Source organism: Phascolarctos cinereus, unplaced genomic scaffold (assembly GCF_003287225.1).
Source record: "Phascolarctos cinereus isolate Bilbo 61053 unplaced genomic scaffold, phaCin_HiC Scaffold_4;HRSCAF=312, whole genome shotgun sequence".
Taxonomy (NCBI): domain Eukaryota; kingdom Metazoa; phylum Chordata; class Mammalia; order Diprotodontia; family Phascolarctidae; genus Phascolarctos; species Phascolarctos cinereus.
In genome coordinates, this window is record NW_027555847.1 from 465,428,944 (window position 1) to 465,451,523 (window position 22,580).

General features: G+C 37.2%; 1 protein-coding gene across 3 annotated transcripts in view; it reads right to left on the reverse strand.

The window, feature by feature from the left end:
• Positions 1-1,834: 1,834 nt before the first annotated feature.
• The window catches only part of ADHFE1 (alcohol dehydrogenase iron containing 1), a 35,619-nt gene continuing 14,873 nt past the window's right edge, over positions 1,835-22,580 (reverse strand). For 2 of the 3 annotated variants that reach the window (XM_021002098.2, XM_021002099.2), the window contains 6 exons: positions 21,606-21,758; positions 18,331-18,429; positions 16,269-16,347; positions 16,000-16,096; positions 10,446-10,603; positions 1,835-5,935 (listed from right to left, as the gene is read on the reverse strand). In XM_021002098.2, the coding sequence (XP_020857757.1) occupies positions 5,852-5,935; positions 10,446-10,603; positions 16,000-16,096; positions 16,269-16,347; positions 18,331-18,429; positions 21,606-21,758 (670 nt within the window). In that variant the 3' untranslated portion in view covers positions 1,835-5,851. The remainder of the gene's footprint in view (positions 5,936-10,445; positions 10,604-15,999; positions 16,097-16,268; positions 16,348-18,330; positions 18,430-21,605; positions 21,759-22,580) is intronic. The other variant, XM_021002100.2, reaches the window with a different exon arrangement.

Sequence of the window (22,580 nt, forward strand, 5' to 3'; positions counted from 1 at the left end):
TTCACTTTAAACACAAGTTTTGTGGAACTCCTTCAGTAAAATATGCTTGACGATATTACATACATAAGACCAATTTAAAATTTTAAATTCAATTTGCTTTCTGTAAATGTTTTATAATCGAGACTCATACTATGAAAGCTTACCTTATAAGAGGCTTCCTAGCCATTTTTATTTTCCTATTTAGTGACACCATTAAGCATTTTAGGGAATTGTTTTAGGGATGTCAGATGCCATTAAATATAACTTGCGCAGAAACAGGAAGTTTTTCTGCAGTAATACCTAAAGCTTAATGTTGAATTTGACTGCATTAAGAGAAGCAGAGGGTCCAGAACAAGAGGTTCATCATCTTGCCTGATGAGATGACACCTGTGATATTGCGTTCAGTTCGGGGCACTGCATTTCAAGCAGGACTCTCACATTCTGGATTATGTTCAGAAGAGGGCAACTGGGATGTTGAGGGGACTATATTGTCTCATTACATTTTTTTTTCATTAAAATGAGTTTTGTTTTAAAATTGACTGTTTCTGGGGCAGCTAGGTGGTGCAGTGGATACAGTACCAGCCCTGAAGTCAGGAGGACCTGAGTTCAAATTCGGACTCAGACCTAACACTTGACACTTACTAACTGTGTGACCCTGGGCAAGTCACTTAACCCCAATCGCCTAAAAAAAAATAAAATTGACTGTTTCATTTGCAAGTACCTTAGTAATTCTGTTATAATTTAGATTAAAAAAAAACTTTGGTTACGCAGCATGCATTGCATCAGAAGTAAACCCATATTAGGCATGGTTATTGTTGCCATTATGCTACTTTGGAGAATGTGTTGCTTAAACTAAGTTCATGTGTGTTTGTTTCATTGTTAGGCTCTTGGTCATTAACACTTTGGTTTTCTTTTCTCTTCATACTTTCCTAATTCCACCTAATTATCCATAATGAGTTTCGGTACAAAAGATACCTTTATTAGCCCTTCAGCCCCCAGACTATACAGCAATTATTTGAATGATATAGAAACAAAAGGTATCAATTTAAAAAGCTATCTAAAATCACATGACAGTAATTGATGTTACTGTCTTGCATGTAGTTTCATGATGAAGTTCCATGGCGGATGCTAGCTACTGTGTTGTTCTTAGACAGCATATTTGTGAATAATGAATTTAGTTTTGGGAAAGGCACAGACCAGATAGCCTGAGAGAGCAAACACTCTTAAATCTGTGATGGCGGGGAAAAGTCAGCAGCATCTCTCCCCGCATAGCTCAACTTGGATCTTTAAGAACCACCTTTCTGGGAAAGAGAAATTTGGTCTATCCATTCATTCAAGATGTTAGTGAATCTGTGGAGACTGCCAGCCTGAGGGCCAATTGTGATGTAGATGATTGTCCTCTGGGAGCTATACCAGAGACCTGGGAGCCAATTTACATGGGTAACTGAGCAGCTGTCTGATGCTTATGAGTTTCTGATTCATCAGAGAAGCAGGCAACATTTGAAATGCTGACCCAAAGGTGAAAAACCTCTTTTCTTATGGCCAATCCCCAGACTGAGTCAGTGCCTCATTGGAGTACAGTTTCTATTCTAGACAACCATTAATCTTTCTGAAGGTGAAAAGGTCAGAAAAGCAATTTTCACTCGAAGTGTTTTTTTAATAGCAGAAGTAGTATCTCTGAACTGCTCTTAATGTTTGTGTTTCTTTGTATTGTACCTTCTTCAAAGTTTTATTTGAAGATGACACACTAATTTCATGCCACTGACCATTCATTCCCCTTCTGCCCAACAGCGTCCAGAACCCCCATGACAATTCTGAATACAAGGCTGCTCATAAATGGTATGTTAGCAAGAGATGACAGAGCAGAATGAATTACTTGTTTATTGGAGGATTTAATAATTGAGCTTAATATTGTGGTATTTTGTGAAACACAATAGTGTTTAATGCTTTAAATGTAGAAATATACAAACTATAAAAATCCTTGGATGGATCCTTGGTTTCAGACACGTGGGTATTGCCTTCTTAATGCATTTCACAACTACTTCATGTCGTCTTATATTGTGTGACTTTTACCTGTTTTTTCCTATGAATTCTCCATGGAAGTTCTATTCACTATGGTAAAGGCTTCCTACATATTTAATTTTATTTTCCTTAGCATAATTAACACTGAATCTAACACAAATTACATTCTGATAGTTAAAATGAGAAAAAAAATGTTCCTATCCTTCAACATGAATGAAAGCAGACCAAAACAGGCCCAACGCAGGTAAGGACTCAATTTTAATATAAAATATCTTTTTATTTTAAGGAGAGGTTTGGGAGAAATTACTCTGTGCTTAATTTAATTACATGACATGATAAAATCTGACATGAATAAAATCTTCCACTGACTATTTTTTAGCATGCTAGATCTTCATTTGAAAAATGAAAATAGAAGGAAAGAAAAATGATTAGTTGGCCATGACTTTGTTTAGAGAATAAAAATTTATTGGATTCAAGAGAAGAAACTATAATCTTCACTTCTGTGAATTGGTGACCTTAAATATACCTTGTCCTAAGTGAACTTGATCCATAACATTTCAAATTTATGGAACTGAAAAATATGGAACTCATATTTTACAAAATCTGAAACCTCAAACTTGAGGAATTTTCAAACTAGACTTCTATCTATCATGCATTAAGTAACATTGCCAAAATGTTCTCTGCAAGAGGGAAGTCCTGTTGGGTATTATAAATACCCAAAAGAAGGGGTCAAAATTCTGGGAATGCCAAAGATGGTCAAGGATCTTCCAGAAACAGAATAGATCCTTAATTTGACCTATTCAATTCAATTCAAATTCAAAAATATTTATTTAGCATGAATATGTGGCAGGCAAAGAAAGCTGAGGAGATGTGACTAATGGCAGAGAGGAAATCCATAACTAAGAAAATTATTATATTATGATAAAAATGGTGTAAAGGGAAAAAAAACCAGGGGATATAGTTCTAGGTGGCATTGTATTGTCAGCGCTTCCCCCCCCCTTTTTGGTGAGGCAACTGGGGTTAAGTGACTTACCCAAGGTCACACAGCTAGTTAGTGTCAAATGTCTAAGGTCAGATTTGAACTCAGGTCCTCCTGATTCCAAGGCTGGAGCTCTAACCATTGTGCTACCTAGCTGCCCCTAGTCAATGCATTTTTACCACTCTAGCATGTCTTGGAGCTGGCTACTGTTTGAATTCCAAATTTTCAACTCAGTCTTTTGGGATAATTTTTCCCTAAGAAAATGCAGCTTTCATTTTACAGTGGGAGTCAATGAAAAAACATAGACATAAATTTACAGAAATGGACAATTTTCAAGGAAATTCACTCTCCTACAAAGAGATACCTTACAGAATTTGAGTTGATCCTATATCTCACTCTTGTTGGCTACAGAAGGAATCGACATTTTCATATTCTCAAATGAAAGGAATTAAAATAAGAAATTGTGATTTCCTAAATCTGTTTCTTTAATCCTAACATTTAAATTCTCCTCCATTGATGTGACTGCCAAGCACAGTTACTTGTGATTCACATTTAGACATCTGGCTACTCTTAGTAAAGGCAGTGAACATTCAAAAAAGAAAATTTAGTATTTTTAGTTCTCAGATATTTTTCATATGATATTTTCTGAATTTAAAACTTCATGTTGGTGACCAGAACACAATTGTCTATTAGAAACAGTGAATCATAGTATTTTTTGGACAAGATAGAACCTTAGAGATCATTTAGCCCAACACCTTCGATTCATATTGTAGAAATTCAGGTCAGTAGGTGTGAAATGATTTGTCCAAGGTGGCTGAACTGAGACTAGATCTTAGGTTTCCTGAATTCCAATCTACTGCCATTTCTATTATACTATATGACTGCTTAAATATATTAGTGTATCTTAATTAGCTACCTAAACTTCTATTATCTCTGTGTTTTTAATCACTATGGAAGATTTCAAATATGTCACTCATTTGTAGTTTTTTCCATGCCGGCTGTATTTTGAGACATTTTATTCAAGCTTTACAGAGGTTTTCTGAACTTCTTTCAGACTAGTGGAAAAGACATAGATGCTCTCTCCTGTGCCCATTCCTATCTGGTAGCATTAGAACCTGAGAAGTTAGTTAAGGGGATATCTTATCTATAAAGTGGCCTGGCTTGGGATATTGAGGCTCTCTTGTTCCTTTCTCAAGCCTAAGTGAAATTTGCCTTGACTGTCCTGTAATTAAAACTTTATCAAAGAAATAGTAGGCCTGATTCTACATTGGATAGATAATAGCTATTCAATTACCTTAAGGCTACAGACTCTAGAAGACATTAGAGTAGTGTAGCCATTGGGATGTGCAGTCATGTCTCCTTCCTTTATTTTTCTTATCAATATAATATTCATGTGTACATTATTTAGTCACACATGTACATTTTGAAATGTTAATAAAAATAAAAAAATATGATTCATAGTGCCAATATTATACTGTCCCTTTTCAGGACACTAATGCTGCTAAGACCCTAGCCAAGGAGAAAACGGCTGAAGAAGTTTTCTTAGGCTAGTTGTGACCGAGGGGAACAATTGCTAGATATTCTGGGTTCTTATCTGTAAGTCTGTATGTGGTACCGGGCTCTGATTCAATTGCTCCTCTTTAAATGAACTTATTCTGGACTAAAGATGCATTTTACAGCCCTTTGCTTCCATAGGTGAATCAAATGTTCCTTTCAAAGAACATTCTGTTCACTAGTTTAGGGGTTTTTAACCTGCGATCTCTGAATTTGTTTTTAACAAATGTATTGTTAGCTGTATTTCTATAACTGCTTTTCTTTGTACTCCTATATATTTTATTGTATGCATTCAAAAAGGTTAGTCTTGAGAAGGGATCCATGGGCTTCACCAGAAAACCAAAGGGGCTCATGGCACAAAGAAGGTTAAGAACACCTACACTGGAGCATCAGTAGCCTTAATATTGCTTTCTTTTGATTTTACTTGATCCTGTTCAATTTCAATGTTCCTGGAATTTTTCTTAAACCAAAAGGTGCTAGACATAAAAGCATAACTTCATGGGGTCCTCCCTTCTTTTCGATATTCTAGTGCTCCCTTAACTTACTAGATGGCTCTTGAAAAATAATTAATATCAATTTTTTTAAAAATTGGAAATAAAATCTGATGGATTTCACCAGATGAGCTACTCAGCTTGTTTTTTTAAAGTGACAACCACAAGAGTTTGTACCTGGTTCAGGCTGCAGGTGACAAAAGTCATGGGAGAGAGGGAAAACAAAAGACTAGCAGGATTATGAGAAGCAAGAAAGAGGGAAAAGAGAAGGAAGACAGAACAAAGAGGGGAAAGGGGAAGAGACAAAGGAAGAAGGAAGAGACAGGGGAAGAGGGGGAGAAATGAGACCATCTTTTTTATCCTTTTGCTTCTTCTTCTCAGATGGCTCCTATTTTATGTAATTGCTTCCTCAAAAGAGAAAAAATCCTATGCCATACTTCAAAAACAAAAAATTGAATAACTTAAAACTCATGAATTCCAAATTTCAAAAATACCAAATTTCTCCACATGTCATCTGGCAAATAATTTTTGGTGTGTTAATGGAGGAGACAGGAGTGGGCTACTCCAGAGGGCCAGCATGGATGGAGAAGCAAAGGCTTTGTGGGAGTTTTCCTAGCTTGCTTTGTGGAGGTAGCCCGACCCGAGGGATGAAGGCAAATTCAATGAATCTTCCTCAGACGAGATCCATCCATTGAAGACGTTATTGCTAGGTGTGCTAGCAGCAGCGGGATGATCTGTAGGTGAGAAAAGTTCAAGATCTTGGGAGGGCAGCTTCTGTCTTCTGAACTCGTTCAGATGATGGTAATTCTTTGTGTTCAAGTTTAAATTAGTACAGCTTCATCGAAGCCTCAAACAGAGCTGACAATTCTTCTTCTGACTGAGGGCGTGGCGCGAGTTTAGTTACTCTTTCCTGAAATAGCAAATCAAAGGGGTTATGTGGAATCTGGAAAAGTCTAAATGCCGTTAAATTATACTGAACTGATCTGGTCTTCAGAAAACAGTGATTTGGCAACAAAAGAACATGGCCTCTTTTTTTCTTTTCCAAATCTTTTGCTGGATATACGACTTGACAACTATTAGGGCAACTAGGTGGTGCAGTGGCTTGAAGTCAGGAAGATCAGAATTCAACTATGGCCTCAGACACTGTGTGACCCTGGGCAAGTCATTTAACCCCCTCTTGCCTCAGGTGCTCAGCTGTAAAATGGGGACACACTGAAGAAAGAAATGGCAAACCACTTTGCTAAGAAAACCCCATGGGTTTCTCCATGGGGGTCATGTAGAGTTGGACGACTAAATGACAACAGTTTATTACTTGACATTTATAGAATACGTGGGCTCCTTACAGCCATTATCCAGTTCCTCATAATGACTCTGTGCACAGGTATTATGAACTACATTTCCAGATGAGGAAGCAAGCTCAAGGAGATTAAGTGATTTTCCCAAAACCATGCAATCAATAAGTGCAAGAATTGGGACTGTAATCATACACTTTTTACTGTCCCACAGTTGCCTCCTCTTTTGCTGTCCATTCCTCCAAATAGGAGACAAATGCAGGAATTTTCCTGTTTTGTATGAGTTTTTGAAAGGTGTGTCCTCTTTCCCTACCACACTCCACTCTGCCTCTCTGTCCTGACCCCCAAAAGACCAACTAAATAAATAACCAAAATTCCAGTCAGTGAACTATGCCATACTACCTAGAGTCAGAGGGATTACCCTAAAGTGGGAATAACTTTGAATTCTTCCCAAGATCACAGATCTGGAGCTGGAAGAGAGGCTATCTGGTTTTGGCCTCTTATTTTACAGCTGAGGAAACTGAGGCCCAGAGAGTTAAGTGACTTGCCCAATGTTGTACACATGAGAGGTGGGATTTGAACTCAGGTTTCATTATCTCCAGAGCCAGTGTTCTTTCCACTGCATGTTACTAATATTAAGCTATTTCCTAGCTCACTCTTCTGCCAGGGAGTGAGTGGTTGTGTCTTCTGCACACTGCAATGTTGTATGTTGTAGCCAGCCTGTGATGTGGGTTTGGCCACAGAGATCAGCCAAGTTGTTTCTTCCAATCGGAACTGATGGACATAAAAGACCCTTTCTCAAATGCTAGATATATTATTCAGGTGATATATTATTCAGGAATTAGCATGTCATTCTTACTACATTAAATCTTACCTACAGTAATAAGGGAAAATGAAAATTGAATTAGTCTTTCATAATTGCAAAATTTAGAAGTTACCGCAGCAGCCTTGGAAGTTTTCACTTATAACCTCATGGATACTGTAAAAAATGAAGGAAAACAATGCCATGTGATTCCAAGGCCCCTTCTGGCTCTACAAATGTATGAATTTATACATATGTGTGCTAGAGAAGGAAGGAAGGAGGGAGGGAGAGAGGAATAAAAGAAAGAAAAGGAAGGAAGGAAAGGAAGGAAGCTTCAAAGGAGTGAAGAAGGGAAGGAAGAAAGAAAAGGGAAAGAAAGAGAAAGGACAATATATAGAGAAAGGAAGAAAGAAGGAAATAAGGAAGGAAAGAAAGACCCACATCAACCTCAAAGCAAAACTAGTTAAGGGTTCTTTTGAACTGGCAAATATTCACCAGGTGACTATAAAACAATGACACGAGTTTTCTAGTGGTTCTTATAAACAATCTTATTTTGCAGTAAACAATCCTATATATAGTCATAGCTAGTAGTCAGAATATACAATTTAGAAACACTATTTTAATCCAGTTAGCAAACTCATTTTGTCTGAGGCTGGCAAAAATAAACAGAGTTGGCTTTGGAGTCAGAAGGACCTGGGTTAACTGACTTTCACATACTGGCTATGTGACACTGGATAAGTCACTATTGCAGAGAAGATGCTAATTGGCACTGGTAGAAGTTCTTCACTACCAGTTTCCTACAATGATTTTTTAAAAAAAGTAGTTTTGCTCAAGCTATTTTTCACAGTGTGACATGACATGTTAAGCAATCAGAATAACTACTAATTAACTTGCTACTTTAGTGGATGTTCTTGAATTTTCAACCCTCTCTGAAATTACATTTTACAATGAAAATGTGAGAGCTCTAATTCACATGGAAGAAAATTGTTGATTTGTTGCTGGTGGTTGAAAAGGTCATGGCTAGTGACTAAAGCCAGATTATCAAGAATATCTCCTGATACTAGATGTTGCATATGGCCTTCTTTTGACTCGCTTTGTCAGTTTTGCTTAATAGTATTGTTTTGATTGTTATGGTTGTTGTTGGGGGTGGGGTGGGGTGTTCTGGTATTTTGGTCCATAGCTGGTATAAAACAGAAAAGCTCATTAATGAATTTTTTAAAAAACCCAGCAGGTCATAATATACTGATTTAATGGAAAGAGAGATTTGGAGATAGGGGAAGCAGTAACAAATCTTACTTCTACTTATTACCTATAAGACATGGTTAAATCATTTTATCTCTCTGGGCTTCTGTTTCTTCTTAGTAAATTTAAGAGGTTGGACTAGATGATCCAACCTCTAAGGTCCTTCTTTCATCTTTCATTTCTATGATCCTAAGATCAGACAATTTAATGAGAAAATCACAGACTTTTGTTTATTTATTTTTGGTGATAAAATAGCAAACATTCGTGGCACTGGATTAACAAAAAGGTAAGAGGCAATCATTTTTCACAGGTTCCCTTGTGGAATGAGTATCTCTTTAAATGTCCTATCTAAAGTCAGAGGCTACTTTCTAAATCAAATTATGGCTACTTCATTCCCAAGGACAGTCCTTGATTTTAGCCACCTAGCCCTGGTTGAGTACTGTCCAGTGTGAAGGGTTCTCTTAAAAATTATCCTGCTTGCTCTTTTTATGGTGGCTAAGAATTGGAAATCAAAGGGATGCTCACCATTTGGGGAATGGCTAAACAAGCTGTGGTATATGATCGTGATGGAATATTATTGTACTATAAGCAATGACAAGCAAGCTGACTTCAGAAAAACCTGGAAAGACTTATATTAACTGATGAAAAGTGAAATGAACAGAACCAGAACTGCATACACAGTAACAGCAATATTGTTCAATGAATTGTCAATGACTTAGTTATTCTCAGTGATACAATGATTCAAGAAAATCCCAAAGGACTAATGAAGCATATTATCTGCCTCCAGAGAAAGAACTGATATTGTTTGAACACAGCATTGTTTGAAGCATGCTATTTTTCACTTTCTTTCATTTTTTTCCCTTTGAGTCTTCTTGGACAAAATGACTAATATGGAGATGTTTTACATGATTGCACATGTATAACCTATATTTGATTGCTTACCATCTCAGGAAGAGGGAAGAGGAATGAGGGAGGGAAGGATAGATTTTGGAACTCAAAACTTAAAAAAAATGTTAAAAATTGTTTTAACATGTAATGGGGGGAAATAAGATATATTTTAAAAATTACCCTGCTCAATACAAACTGAAATAGTGGCTCAAAGAAAAAAGAGAAGAGATTAAGTCCTCCCAAACTATTTGAATATCTGCCTTAAATAGAGAAATATTAAGTGGCTTTAAATTATGGTGTTTAAAATATGTTTGTATGTACATATATTCAACCATGTATATTTGGAGTCAAGGGCTTTTAGATATGACATAACTTGGTATAACATATTTATATTAGCTATAAATATGCTGAGGAAAGAAAAATTATTAGGCTTTATCCCCACCCCCACCTCCAACCCCATTTGACACATTTTGTTGACTTGACACTTCCTAGTATACACTCCCTCTCTCTCGCCTCCCCCCATCCCGGAAAAAAATCAAACTCTCAAAAGTACGGTCCTGGAAAACTGTTGAGCAAAACTGTAACAAGTTTAATTTTAAAAGTACCTCTTTCCTTAATAAAACTACAGAAACAACTAATTTTCCTTAAGGAAAGGTTATAGTGAAACTTTGAAGTAGTGAAATTTTCAAGATATTTTCACCCTATTTCATGAGAGAGACTGTCAAGAATACTTCATGGATGGGGGAAGGTGGGAGGTGGATAAAAGAGATTTTTGTTAATTGAGGGAAAAAAATACTATATTCAGGAAAACCCTACAGAGAGGAAGGAAAATTTCATTGCAAAGCCAAAGCATCTTGGGCGTCTTACCTCGATTCTCAACGGACAACCCTTTGGTTGCATCATAGAAGTATCACATAACAACACCTGGCTTTGTGTTTGTGCAGTTCTTTATGGAAAAACATAAAGGCAAAGGGACATTTGGTATCTCCTCCCTCCTCCCTCCCCTTTGTCCCTCTTAAGAAAGGTCTGCACTGCAGGGTGGGCTTGCGAAAGAGAAGCAAAGTGTCTCCAGGGAGACTCTTGGGTTTCATTTCTTTTCACACGAACCAAAATGAATTTTTTTTTCTCCTAAAAAGAAATAAAACTTTCAAATACTTGCATCTCGTGGGGAGGACTCCGAGGACCGCCTGGCTTACCTGAGGCAGTGTGCCTTTGACTAGCGCGGGGATATCAGCTTTGGAATAGCCAATGGCGGCTAAGCCATCATCAACATTCAGATCAAACAAAAATTTCCGGAGCGTGTCAGCCAAAATAAGCCCAGCGTCTTTGATTTTGGCAGTGCGGATGTCGGCTCCTGAAATAAGACATAAAGGCTGGACTGTAGGATAGAAAGAAGGGAGGAAGCCTGTTCTGAGCTGGATTTAATCATAGTATCAGCTTAAGACCTAATTTGCACATAACTGTCATCTCTCTAACCCCAACGAGAAGGGCCAGCAATATTGTCTTCGCCTGAAGTTAGAACAACTTGTAAAATATGGCATGAAACCAACCAGGCGTGGCGACGCTGCCAAGGAAACATGTAATACCTCTGGCTAAGGCAGACAAGTTGGCAGATGGAGCCAACTCCTTTTCCCGCCTCGCCGGAACTATCCTTTTTGAAAAATGACCTTGACCAAAAACAAACAAAAAAACCCCCAACCACTCAAATCCTTCTTCCGAAATCTCCCCAAACTTGTCCTTGGCTTGGTGGGAGGGAAAGGAAAAGAGAAAGGGATGAAAAGAGATCAAAAAAGTAAGCCGGGGGGGTGGTGGTGGAGAGAGGCGGTGGCTTGCATCCACTAAGAGGCTAAGACACTTTTGTAGGAGAAAACTTGACAATCGTCAATTTCAAGGACTGGAATTTGCTGACATCTAGAGGTGTGTTCTTTTAATTTCTCATCGCTCTCCCCCAGCAACATTTTGATTCCTGAAGGTAGACGCTTTGAAAACACCTTTATCTTCAGCAGAGATACAGAAAAAAATACAAGAAAGGCCATGAAAATAAGAGCAATTACAATAAAATAGAAAAATAATCAGAACATACATATATGTATATATACATATACATACATAAAAACACACAGATATGTTACATTGGAGGAAATACCTTCTGGTTCTTATTATATTCAATCAGTTGTTTTCATTAGATTGCAAGCTCCCAAAGGGCAGGGACAGCCATTAAATAATAAGAAGCTATGGGCCACGTACGTAAAGATTCTCTGAAATGACAATTTCTACTGTGGACATTTATAATGAGGAGAGGAGATATTAACAAGTCTAAAGTTTGGAAGGAGAGATTCTGATATTTTTATGAATTCATTCTGTTCATAATTCCTAGGAAAACAGGTCTGCAAATAGATGAAGGTATACTATACCCTCAGATAGGGACACACGTAAAGGACAGAAGAGCAAAGGCGATTTTATTCTGTTTTTCAAGACCTTCAGGGAGTAAGATTCCATAATCACCTTCTTAAATTCATCCCATGGTCTAACCACCATTATTATCAAGAAATTAAGACCTATATAAATATGAAGCATATTATCATTAAACCTAACCATAATCTCTCATGCTTCAGTTTAAGCTGTCGGTAAAAAATAAGAACAAAAATTAACCATAGTCTCTATATAATGATTTTTCCATCTTGATGACTGTTTTAGTAATCCAGTTGTACCTTCTGCTATACTTTGAAAGTTGGCAAACTTGGGAGACAAAGTATCTTAGGATAATGCAGGGAATTATTTGAAGGAAGAAAAAGGAAAGTTTAACAAGGTACAGAAAAATCTGTGGATTACTCATTTTAGAGACTAGTCCCTTTTTGGCAATGGAGATGACTGCATCAAAAGACAGTAATGTATATTTCCTTTTGTTAGAAATCAGGTTATAGCTTAAAACAATAATTCAGATTTACAGAAAAAATGAAAATAAACCCAATAAAATGATATAAATACTAACTAGACATAGAGCAGTAGGATGGGAAGGCAGCGTGGCTATTGAGTTATTCAGTCAACCTAGGTTTGGAGGAGCTGAAATGTGGCTTAGGCAGGGGGCTGAAATATGAGAGGAGTATTTTTATAGCTTCCCTGATTCTGGGAGGGCAGCCATGAAATATGCCATCAAAAACTCTACATTTCCTTGTGAGGTATATTACAATGTAAAAATATTGGTGCTGGATGGAAACAGTCTCAGATCACTTGAAGAATATTTTTTTAAAGTGGAAGAAAAAGGGGAAAATATAGGGCAGCTAACTGGCTGGATAGAGCACTGGGTCTGGAGTCAGGAAGACCTGAGTTCAAATTCAGCCTCAGGCTCTTACTAGTTGTATGACCCTGGGCAAGTCACTTAACCCCATCTGCCTCAGTTCCCTCACCTGTAAAATGAGTTGGAGAAAGAAATGGCAAACCACTCTAGTATGTTTGCCAAGAAAACCCCATGTGAGGTCACGAAGAGTTGGACATGATTGAACAACAACAAAAGGAGAGTTTAAAATTTCAAAAAGGGCCTTAAAGCATTTTAATGACTCAATAGAGCATGGCATAAAACAAACTTGAATAAAACAAAAGTTATATTTTTGTAACTGAAGCTTTATATTGCTGAAAGGACAAATTATTAATTCTTAATACACAAGTCTTACCCAAAAGGGGAGCTAATTTCTCAACACTTTCATTAACTTTCTTGGATGTTAATTAATTTTAGCCTCTAGATTATCTTTGCTAACCATAACTTAAAGTTAACAATTAGGGCTCCTCCTCCTTACAAAGTCTGGATACATCACAAAGCCAACCCGGTCCCAGTTTGGGGCTAGTACATCCCAGTGAAAGGGAAAAATGAAATAGAATACTTTTCCCCCTCCCCCCCAGTGATGAACAAAAACGATCACAGGAAAGTCAATCTTCCGCAGCAAGTATGGCAATATCAAATTGCTTTGTGACAATGCTCATTTACTCGAGGTTCCTTTGAGTAACATAATATGATTAATACAATGAGAATAAGGGAGCTGAGCTCTCCGCATACTCAATGCACACCCAGGGTATCACCTGGAACCCAGGAAGGATCACAGACACAGAAATGTACAAGAGCACAGACAAGAAGTAGAGGGAGATAAACAGCACAGAGTTCAAGGAAGTCTGGCACTTACTGTTAACTTTTAAAAGAATTGGAAAATGAAGCCAGAATAACATGATGACATATTCTGGCTAAATAAATACCCTGGCTAATAGAGAGTTAGCATTTCAACAATTTTCAGTTCTTTGAAAATTGTTAATATACTTGTGCTATATATAAAGTTTCCCAATTAGATAATAAAGAATTGGGAGGGGGATGGAGAAGGAAGGAGCAAGGCCCCAAATGAAAATGTCATTGATGTCCAAAATAATTCTGAGGATCTTTCAGGGTCTGAATTACCAAGGACATCAATCATACAATATATAAATATTGTATCAATACAATATCACTCCCCAAAATCTTATTATTTGGATTTATTGGATATGGGATTCTGGATAAATGGGGTTTTATGGTATAGCCTGGATTTAATTTAATTTGTTAAAATTCTTTTTATCATTTGTCAAAAATAGATATAACAACTGCTTGCGACATCAATGGAAGATTAGGAGTTGTGCTTTTGGGAGGGAGGGAAATTGGTGAATACTATTAATTGCTGTGAAATGAGTGGAAACTTTCTATTTAATTGCTCATGCTTCTAGGATCTAGAGCTGAGAGAGAACTTAAAAGACATATTACCTAATTCCTTTGTTTTACAGATGAGGAAACTAAGGCCCAGAAATACTAAGTGTCTTGTTAATCACATTAAAGAATTATAGAGTTGGAAGGAAACTTAGTGGTCATAGGATCACAGTATCCCCGGGTCTAGAGCTGAGAGGGACCTCAGAAGTAAGAGTCTAAATCCCTGATTTTACGGATAAGGATCTAAAACCCAAAGGGTCTCATGACTTGTCTGGTGTCACACCAGCTCTAAATGGCAAAGTCAGGCTTTGAACCCAGATCCTTGGACATTAAAGCCAAAGCTATTTTTTTGTTTTTTCAGTACTTTCAGTCATGCCTGACTTTTTGAGATTCCATTTGGGGTTTTCTTGGCAGAGATACTGGAGTAGTTTGCCATTTTCTTCTCTAGCTCATTTTACAGATGAAGAAACTGAAGCAAATAGGGTTAACTGATTTGCTCAGTATCACACACTTAGTAAGTGTCTGGGACCAGATTTGAACTTAAGATGAGTCTGACTCCAGGCCCAGCACTCTGCACTATGGCGCCACCTAGCCACCCCAAAGCCAAAGCTGTGTAGTTCATCTATTTATCCAAAGCAAAAAGTCCCTCTCTAAAATTTCTTAACTGATCGCCCTCTGGCCTCTTTGAATACTTCACAAGAAAGCTTTCCATACTTAGAAACTTCTTTCTTTTGTTTAGCTGAAACATCCCTGTTGAATAACTAGTGTTCTTATCATGTTTATTGATATATAGTTTGGGAACATTTAATAAGAACGATCGCTATTGTTCAGTGACCCCATTTGGGGTTTTCTTGGAAAAGATTTTGGAGTGGTTTGCTGTTTCCTTCTCCAGCTCATTTAACAGATGAGGAAACTGAGGCAAACAAGGTTAAGTGACTTTGCAGGTGTCACACAGCTAATAAGAGTCTGAGGCTGGATTTGAACTCAGGTCTTTGATACAAATTTATTTATTTTTAGTTTTCAACATTCACTTCCACAAGTTTTTGAGTTCCAAATTTTTGCCTCATCTCACCCCTCCCCCACCTCAAGATGGCATGCATTCTGAATACCCCTTCCCCTAGTCTGCCTTCTCTTCTATCTCTCCCCCCTTCTCTTATCCCCTTCCCCTTCTATTTTCCTGTAGAGCAGGATAGACTTCTGTATCCCATTTCCTGCATTTCTTATTTCCCAGTTGCATGTCAGAACATTTTTTTTAAACATGTGCTTTTAAAACTTTGAGTTCAAAATTTTCTCCCTTCCTCCCTCCCCACCCACCCTCATTGAAAAGGCAAGCAACTCAATATAGGTTGTAGATGTGCAGTCATGCAAAACACTTCCATAGTAGACATTTTGTGAAAAACTAACTCTGTTTCCCTTAATCCTATCCTGCCCTCCCGTTTATTCTATTCTTTCTTTTGACCCTGTCCCTCCTCAGAAGTATTTACTTCTGATTACCCTCTTTCCCAATCTGCCCTCCTCTCTATCATCCCCCTGGTCTCTTGTCCCCTTTTCCCCCTATCTTCCTGTAGGGTAAGACAGATTTCCATCTCTAACTGAATGTGTATGTTATGAACTCAGGTCTTTGAACAATCACTAAAAATACTAATAAACTCTTATAAGGAATGGGACCAGTAGGCAGAAGGCTAGTCTTCGCCAGCCACTTTCTAGATAGTTATACCTGGGTAAGTCACTTGATGTCTATAAGCCTCAACTGACCCATCTATAAAATAGGGATAATCCTTTACTTACCTGAAGGCAAGAAGAAGAAGCAGATGATCACTCATAGTCTTTCCCAACTCTAAAATTTATGATTCCATGAAATAATGTTATAATTTAAGGTGAATTTTTGATTTATTTTGTGATATCAAACTCTTCCCTCTCAACAATAATCTTAGATGATTATATACAGTTTTGCCAATGGCAAACAACATTGAGAAGTTTATGTCACTTATACTTATAAAGTAATAGATTTGTGAATAGCAGGATCATACCCAAAATCTTTGCAGTCTCTAAGTGCCGCTCAGGAAACATTTGTGCCGTGAAAGTAAATACTGCTGGGGATGTGAGTACCACAGAAAGGCCATGTGGCTGCAGGGAAAAAACAAAACAAAATACCAAAAAATGAGGAGTATTCACAGATGTAACAGTTTGTTCTTCAACCAGAAGGATGTAAACACTGACCTGTTTATCATGTGATTCAAATAATGGAACATTATCCCAAAGCTATCAAAAATAGACAATGACTTTTTAAAAAAATTACCACCAAAGAATGATCCACATTATAATCCTTTGCTTTATACATCTTCACCAAACCAGAAATTGGGTAAGACATCCCATGGCTGGAAACAAAAGAAATTTCTCATTCAGATACATGAATGTGATCATTTCAAGTCTCTAAATTAACAATAAAAATTTCTATCACGAAAAATTCTCATTTAGGTATGGTACTTTATAAAAGATACTAATGAAATGGACTATATGATTACCACATAAAATTCTGTTTCATGTAAGCCTGCTCACTTCTCCTCACCCTTCCCTAGTTGACCTGGGAAGCTAGAGATACTACAGCTAGAGACGTGCCTTGTTCATGAACAAAACCTGTCAAGTATTTCAATCCCAATGCTTGTAGTATTTTGTGAGAAATGGATGTTGATACAAGAGGAAAACAAAGTACCCATCTGTCCCCCTAAGCTTAATTGCCCTTCTCGTCTCCAAAGATGAGATGGTATCACCCAGAAAGCTTCTTTAACCAAATATAATGGAGTCTTTAATGAGTAACCTGATGATGCTTCCTCAGTACACACCCCTACAGGATGTTGTCTTCATAGGAAATGCTACAGAAGAAAGGGAACATTGAGAATGCAATGTGTTCCTTAGTAACACATTACAGTCATCACTGATATTTTACCAAATGCTCCATTTAGAGAGGTTGGATAAATAGTTCTGTACAATTATGAAAGACTCCAGAATATTTCTAGTACTAGTAAATGTACTAATTAACCTGCAAGATTATATATTCCATGTTTTTACCTATGCGTTTTGTTTTCTGTTTTGTATTATATTATGTGTATATGGAATGCCTGGTTTCCTTCAAAACTAAGCTCAGGCACACCTTCTACATGAAGCCTTTCCTGATCTCTTCTGCATGGTTTCTAGTGCCCTTCCTCCCCCAAATACCCAACAATAAAATATCAGCACTGGTATCACCACTTGGAAAAAGACCTGCCTGAGAGAAAGATAAGAAAAGAATGTGACATTCTGTAGGAAAAAAAGTTGGTTGAATAATTCAAACTAGTTTCCTAAATCAAACCAAAGGGAGAAATATTGTTCAATAAATGGTTTTAGTAGAGGAATAATAGATATGATATCACATTGGCCATTTTGTATAATATTCTGTGTGTGTGGATACACACATATACATATATGCATATATAAATATATATGTGTGTATCTGTATCTATTTATCTATGTATATAATATGTTTCCATTAGAATATAATCTCTCTGAGGTTAGGCACTGTTTAATTTTTATCTTTGTAGCCCCAGTACCTGGCATACAAGTAGGTGCTTAATAAATTCTTGTTGATTGATGGTTTATAAGTTTTTTGAGCAACTAGGTGGTGAAGTGGAGCCTGTTGCTAGGAAGACCTGAGTTCCATTCTGGCCTCAGACACTTCCTAGCTGTGTGACTGTAGGTGAGGAAACTGAGGGAAACAAGGTTAAGAGACTAGGTAAGTCTCTTAACCTTGTTTCCCTCAGTTTCCTCATCTGTAAAATGAGCTAGAGAAGGAAATGGCAAACTGCTCCAGTATCTCTGCAAAGAATACCTTAAAACGGGGTCATGAAGAGTTGGACACAACTGAAAACAACTAAAACAACGTTCTTTGGGTATAGGGATAAAGCTTTATTCATTTTTAAAAATCTCTCTGAATACTTAGAGTAGTATAGGCATTTAAATGTAGAAATTGAGTTAAATGGAGCACTATTGGAGAAGGTTAGTTCTACTAACTATTTTTTTTTCCTTTTGGAGATAGTGGAGAGTAAATGTCTTGCCTGAAGTCAACAATTAATGACATTAACTTATTCAACAAATATTTAATGAATATCTACCGTGTGTGAAATGATATCTCAGATGTAGACAGCAAAATTCATTTCATAAACTCATGGGTTTTATAGTCTAATAGATCAATATAAACTATCTATTAACTGAGAAAACATTTACAGTAGGTTAAGTTGAAGTTCTCACAATAGTATCTCTAAATTTGCCCACTTGTCTTAAATCTAGATGTTGAGATGAAAAAATCAGATCTGGGCTCAACTTACCAGAGATGAACTCCAGCATTTCCAAAGCCAATACCAGCAAAAACACTTGCCAAGTGCATGTTTGACCTTGCCTCAAGGTCATCAGGATTTCTGACAGCTCTGTGAACAGAAGAAATAAATACCCAACATTAAAATATCAGCACTGGTATTACCACTTGGAAAAAGACCTGCCTGAGAGAAAGATAAGAAAAGAATTCTGTAGGAAAAAAAGTTGGTTGAATAATTCAAACTAGTTTCCTAAATCAAACCAAAGGGAGAAATAATGTTCAATAAATGGTTTCAGTACAGGAATAATAAATATGCTGTCACATTGGCCATATGAGACAAAAGCACATATGGAAGAAAAGCACTGACCCTTAAATTTTAAGACATTGCTTTAGTCATTTTTCTTCTTCAACTGTAAATGATGATGACTAAAACCACAGGCTAAATGTGTGTGTATGTGTGTGTGTGTCTATATATACATATAGACACACACATACATATACAGACATATACAGACACACATGTATATAAGACATATGTAGGTGTGTGTATGTATACATACATACATAACATACATACATACATACAAGATTATAATAGAACTCTCTCTGGAGTCAACAGTTGCCTCTGCATACCAGGGAGCTTGTACAGACTAGAACATATTCTTTTATTTGTGGTTGCTTCAGGATGGATCCATTAGGAAACTCTTTTAGTATCTTTAGAAACAACATACACCTTTAAAATTTGTGATGATAGAACTGAGATATTATTATAGTAAAAGCTGTTCTTTACTCTTCATATTCTCAGTGTCACCAGAGAAACAATGAATTTTTTGAGCCTCATTTTCAAAGCAGCAAAATCCTCATACAGTACTTGAAAATATTATTTAGAGCAGTATAGCGGAACCCTATCAACTGAGCTTTTTTCTCAATTTGTTAGTCATGATTTTATCTCATTGAAGGTTTTATGCTATAAAATAATGACACAGCTTCCCACCCCTGCTCCTTTTGAATGGTTAGGTATTCAATGCTGTTCTTCCACCAAAACCCTATAAAAGATCCCCCATTTTCTTTTATAGAAGGCTAAAAATAGCTGACTTGGGAGGTTTATATGTCTCAACTTTGCTTCTCATTTTTCCTGAATAAGTCTCTTATTGTCTAATCTATAAGTCATCTTAAAGATGCAAGAACAAGAGCTAGTTGTGTCGTAGATAGGTGCTGGCATCTCTTCTTTCTGTAATATTTATGCTAGTTTTCAAAATGCTAATAAAAATTAAAAGGAAAGAGAAAAAAATAGGGACCTGGAATCGGAGTCAGGGAGACTTGGATTCAAATTTTGTCTTTGACACATACTGCCTGGGTGATCCTGAGCAAATTATTTAATCTTTCAATGCCTTAGGCAACTTTCTAAGTTACAGAATATGTGGCAATCAATCTGCCTTGGAAGAGAAAATTTCTGGGAGCTCCTTACAACAATGAAATTACAATTCTGGTCCAAAAGAAAGAGTTGGTATCTTACTACTATAATGTTGGGTGTGGTGCACCATCAGTTTCCTAAGAAGCATCATTCTCATGGAAGACACCAGAGAAATGCTTCTGGGAAGAGTAAAGGTCTCAGAACTCAAGCCTAGCAGAAGCCAGTGATGCCGGGTCTGGACATGAACTTGCCAGGACTGATGTATGGAGGAACTGAGCCTAATCTCTATTCTTCCCCTCCATGTTTGGTGAGATTATGCCTCCAAGATATTGGGGAAAATGTTTGTCTGTTTGTTCTTGAGATATCATTGAAGAAAATACCCTTTTGTAAAAATTTATCCAAGGTTAAGCCATTAAATGAAACTGCAGTGCTAGTCATTGGGCCCCTCAAAATTCAGCCTAAAGTCACAAAGAACTGAGCTCAAATTTGACCTCAGGTACTTATTAGCTGTTTGACCCTAGGCAAGTCACTTAACCACTATTTGCCTCAGTTTCCTCAATTTCAAAATGGCAATAATTACAGTACCTACCTTGCAGGGTTGTTGTGAGGATCACATGAGATATTTGTAAATAGCCTGGCACATAGTAGGTGCTGCATAAATGTTTATTATTCCCTTCTCCTAAACTCTGCATCCTTCCCCTTCACTCCTTCTTTCCCCATGCTGAGCATTGTTCTTTGCACACAGTAGACAATAACATTTGTTGTTATATAAAATCAATAACAGCCATACTGGGTCATCATCATGGTCTATCTGGCTCAATAATCTCTAGTAAAATGTAAACTTATTGAGGGCAAATATTGTTTTAATTTTTGTCTTTTTTTCCCAGCACCTATCTCAGTATCTTCAACATAGTAAGTGCTTAAGTATTTGGTGAATGAATACTTTCTTGCTAATAGGGGCCCCAAGGAATGTTCATGATTGTCTTGCATGTCTAACTACAACCATGATGGTTATATAGATATTAGACTCTATTAGCAATTATTTATGGCTAGGCGCTTCATAAATTCACCTAAACCTTTTAAAAATTCATTTACATTTTTTGCCTTTACTAACTTCCTCTTGATTGCAGCACCATAGTTTATGACTCAGTGTACTAAATATCACAGGTAAATAGAACACTAGAATCAGAACAGATGTTAGAAAACCACTAGTCCAATCCTCTCCTTTTACAGAAGGAGGAACCTAAGTAGTAACTTCCTTTTATTTATCCTTACCTTGTTCAGTTTCCAAAGAGTGTCCACTCTCATCTTGACTAATTACTGAATATAGCACTTTAAGATATATAAAGTGGTTTATATACATTATTTCATTTGAGTCTTACAACAAAGACAGGTACCACAAGTATTACTATCTTCATTTTATAGGTGAGGAAACAATTTCTAAGAGGTTTGATATGTCCATGTTTAGTGACACAGCCAGTGTCAGAAGAGGGATATGATCTCGGGCCTTCCCAAATCTAGGTTCAGCACTCTGACGTGCTATGCTGCCTTACAATGCTAGCATTCTGGGACATGCTGAAAGACTTGTGATGACCTCATCCATACTATTCAATATTTTATGGATTTTGGTCATGTTCCCTTCTTGGCCTTTTAACCTTTGCCTTTCTGGTTTGGAGGATCCTAGTCTTTTAGCCTATCCTTATACATCAATCCTACCATACTTTATACCACTTTAGTGGACATTCTCTAATTCCATTATGCCCTTCTTGAGGTCAAATGACCAGAATGATGTGCAGTATTCCAGAAGCAGATTCCTTATGCTTTCGTATAAGGTAGGATAATGTTTTAGAATCTATATAACAGGCAGAGCCTACCTCTTCAGATATTTGGCGACAATTTGAAGTGCCTGTATGGCCCAGACATCACTTATAGGGTTGCTGCCCTGGTAAGCTGGTCGATTGACTGGATTTGAAGGGCAAGGGCTTCGCATGTGGTAAGGAAGGGCTGTGTATGATTCCAATGCATGGCTGGAAAGAAACAGTAAAGTAACTGAATGAAATGAAAGAGCTGTTTTGTCTCCATACAAACTAAAAATTATCACTTTGAAAATTTTTAACATTTGTTCTACTGTGGATATGCTGTTAGACCTTCTGTTTATGAGCTTTTAGCTACTGATGGTTTTACCTACCATAGGGGTTGGTAACTGGTGGCTCTGAAGCTCTGTAAGTCTTTAAATACGTATATTAGGCTTCTTTAGGCAAAACAAACAAGTGAAATCATACTTATGTATTGACTCATTTCATTAAAGAGCAAATATTACGAACCATGAACAGAATTGTTAGCTTTGGTGATAAGTAGTGCTCAGGCCTAAAGTTCTCACCACCAATTCCCAACCTCATCTTTTCCAAAGCATGAAGCCCTCTTTGGGGGTACCCAACTCCTCTTGCTCCCCTTTGATGTCAACCTTTTTTTTCCTACCTTCACTTTCTCTCCTGTGCCTTACCCTCTCTAATTTAAACCTCACGCCCTTCTACTTCCAAGTTGACATTTAGCTAATTTAATAATCTTATTTTTATTGCTGTTCAATCATTTTCAGTTTTTTCCAACTCTTCATGACCCCCCCTTTTTTTTTTTGGTTAGGCAATTAAGTGACTTGCCCAGGGTCACACAGCTAGTAAGTGTGAAGTGTCCAAAGCCAGATTTCAACTCAGGTCCTCCTGACTCCAGACTGCACCACCTAGCTGCCTCTATGACCCCTTTTGGGGGTTTTCTTGGCAAAGGTGCTGGAGTAGTTTGCCATTTCCTTCTCCAGATCATTTTATAGATCAGGAAATTGAGGCCAATTGGGT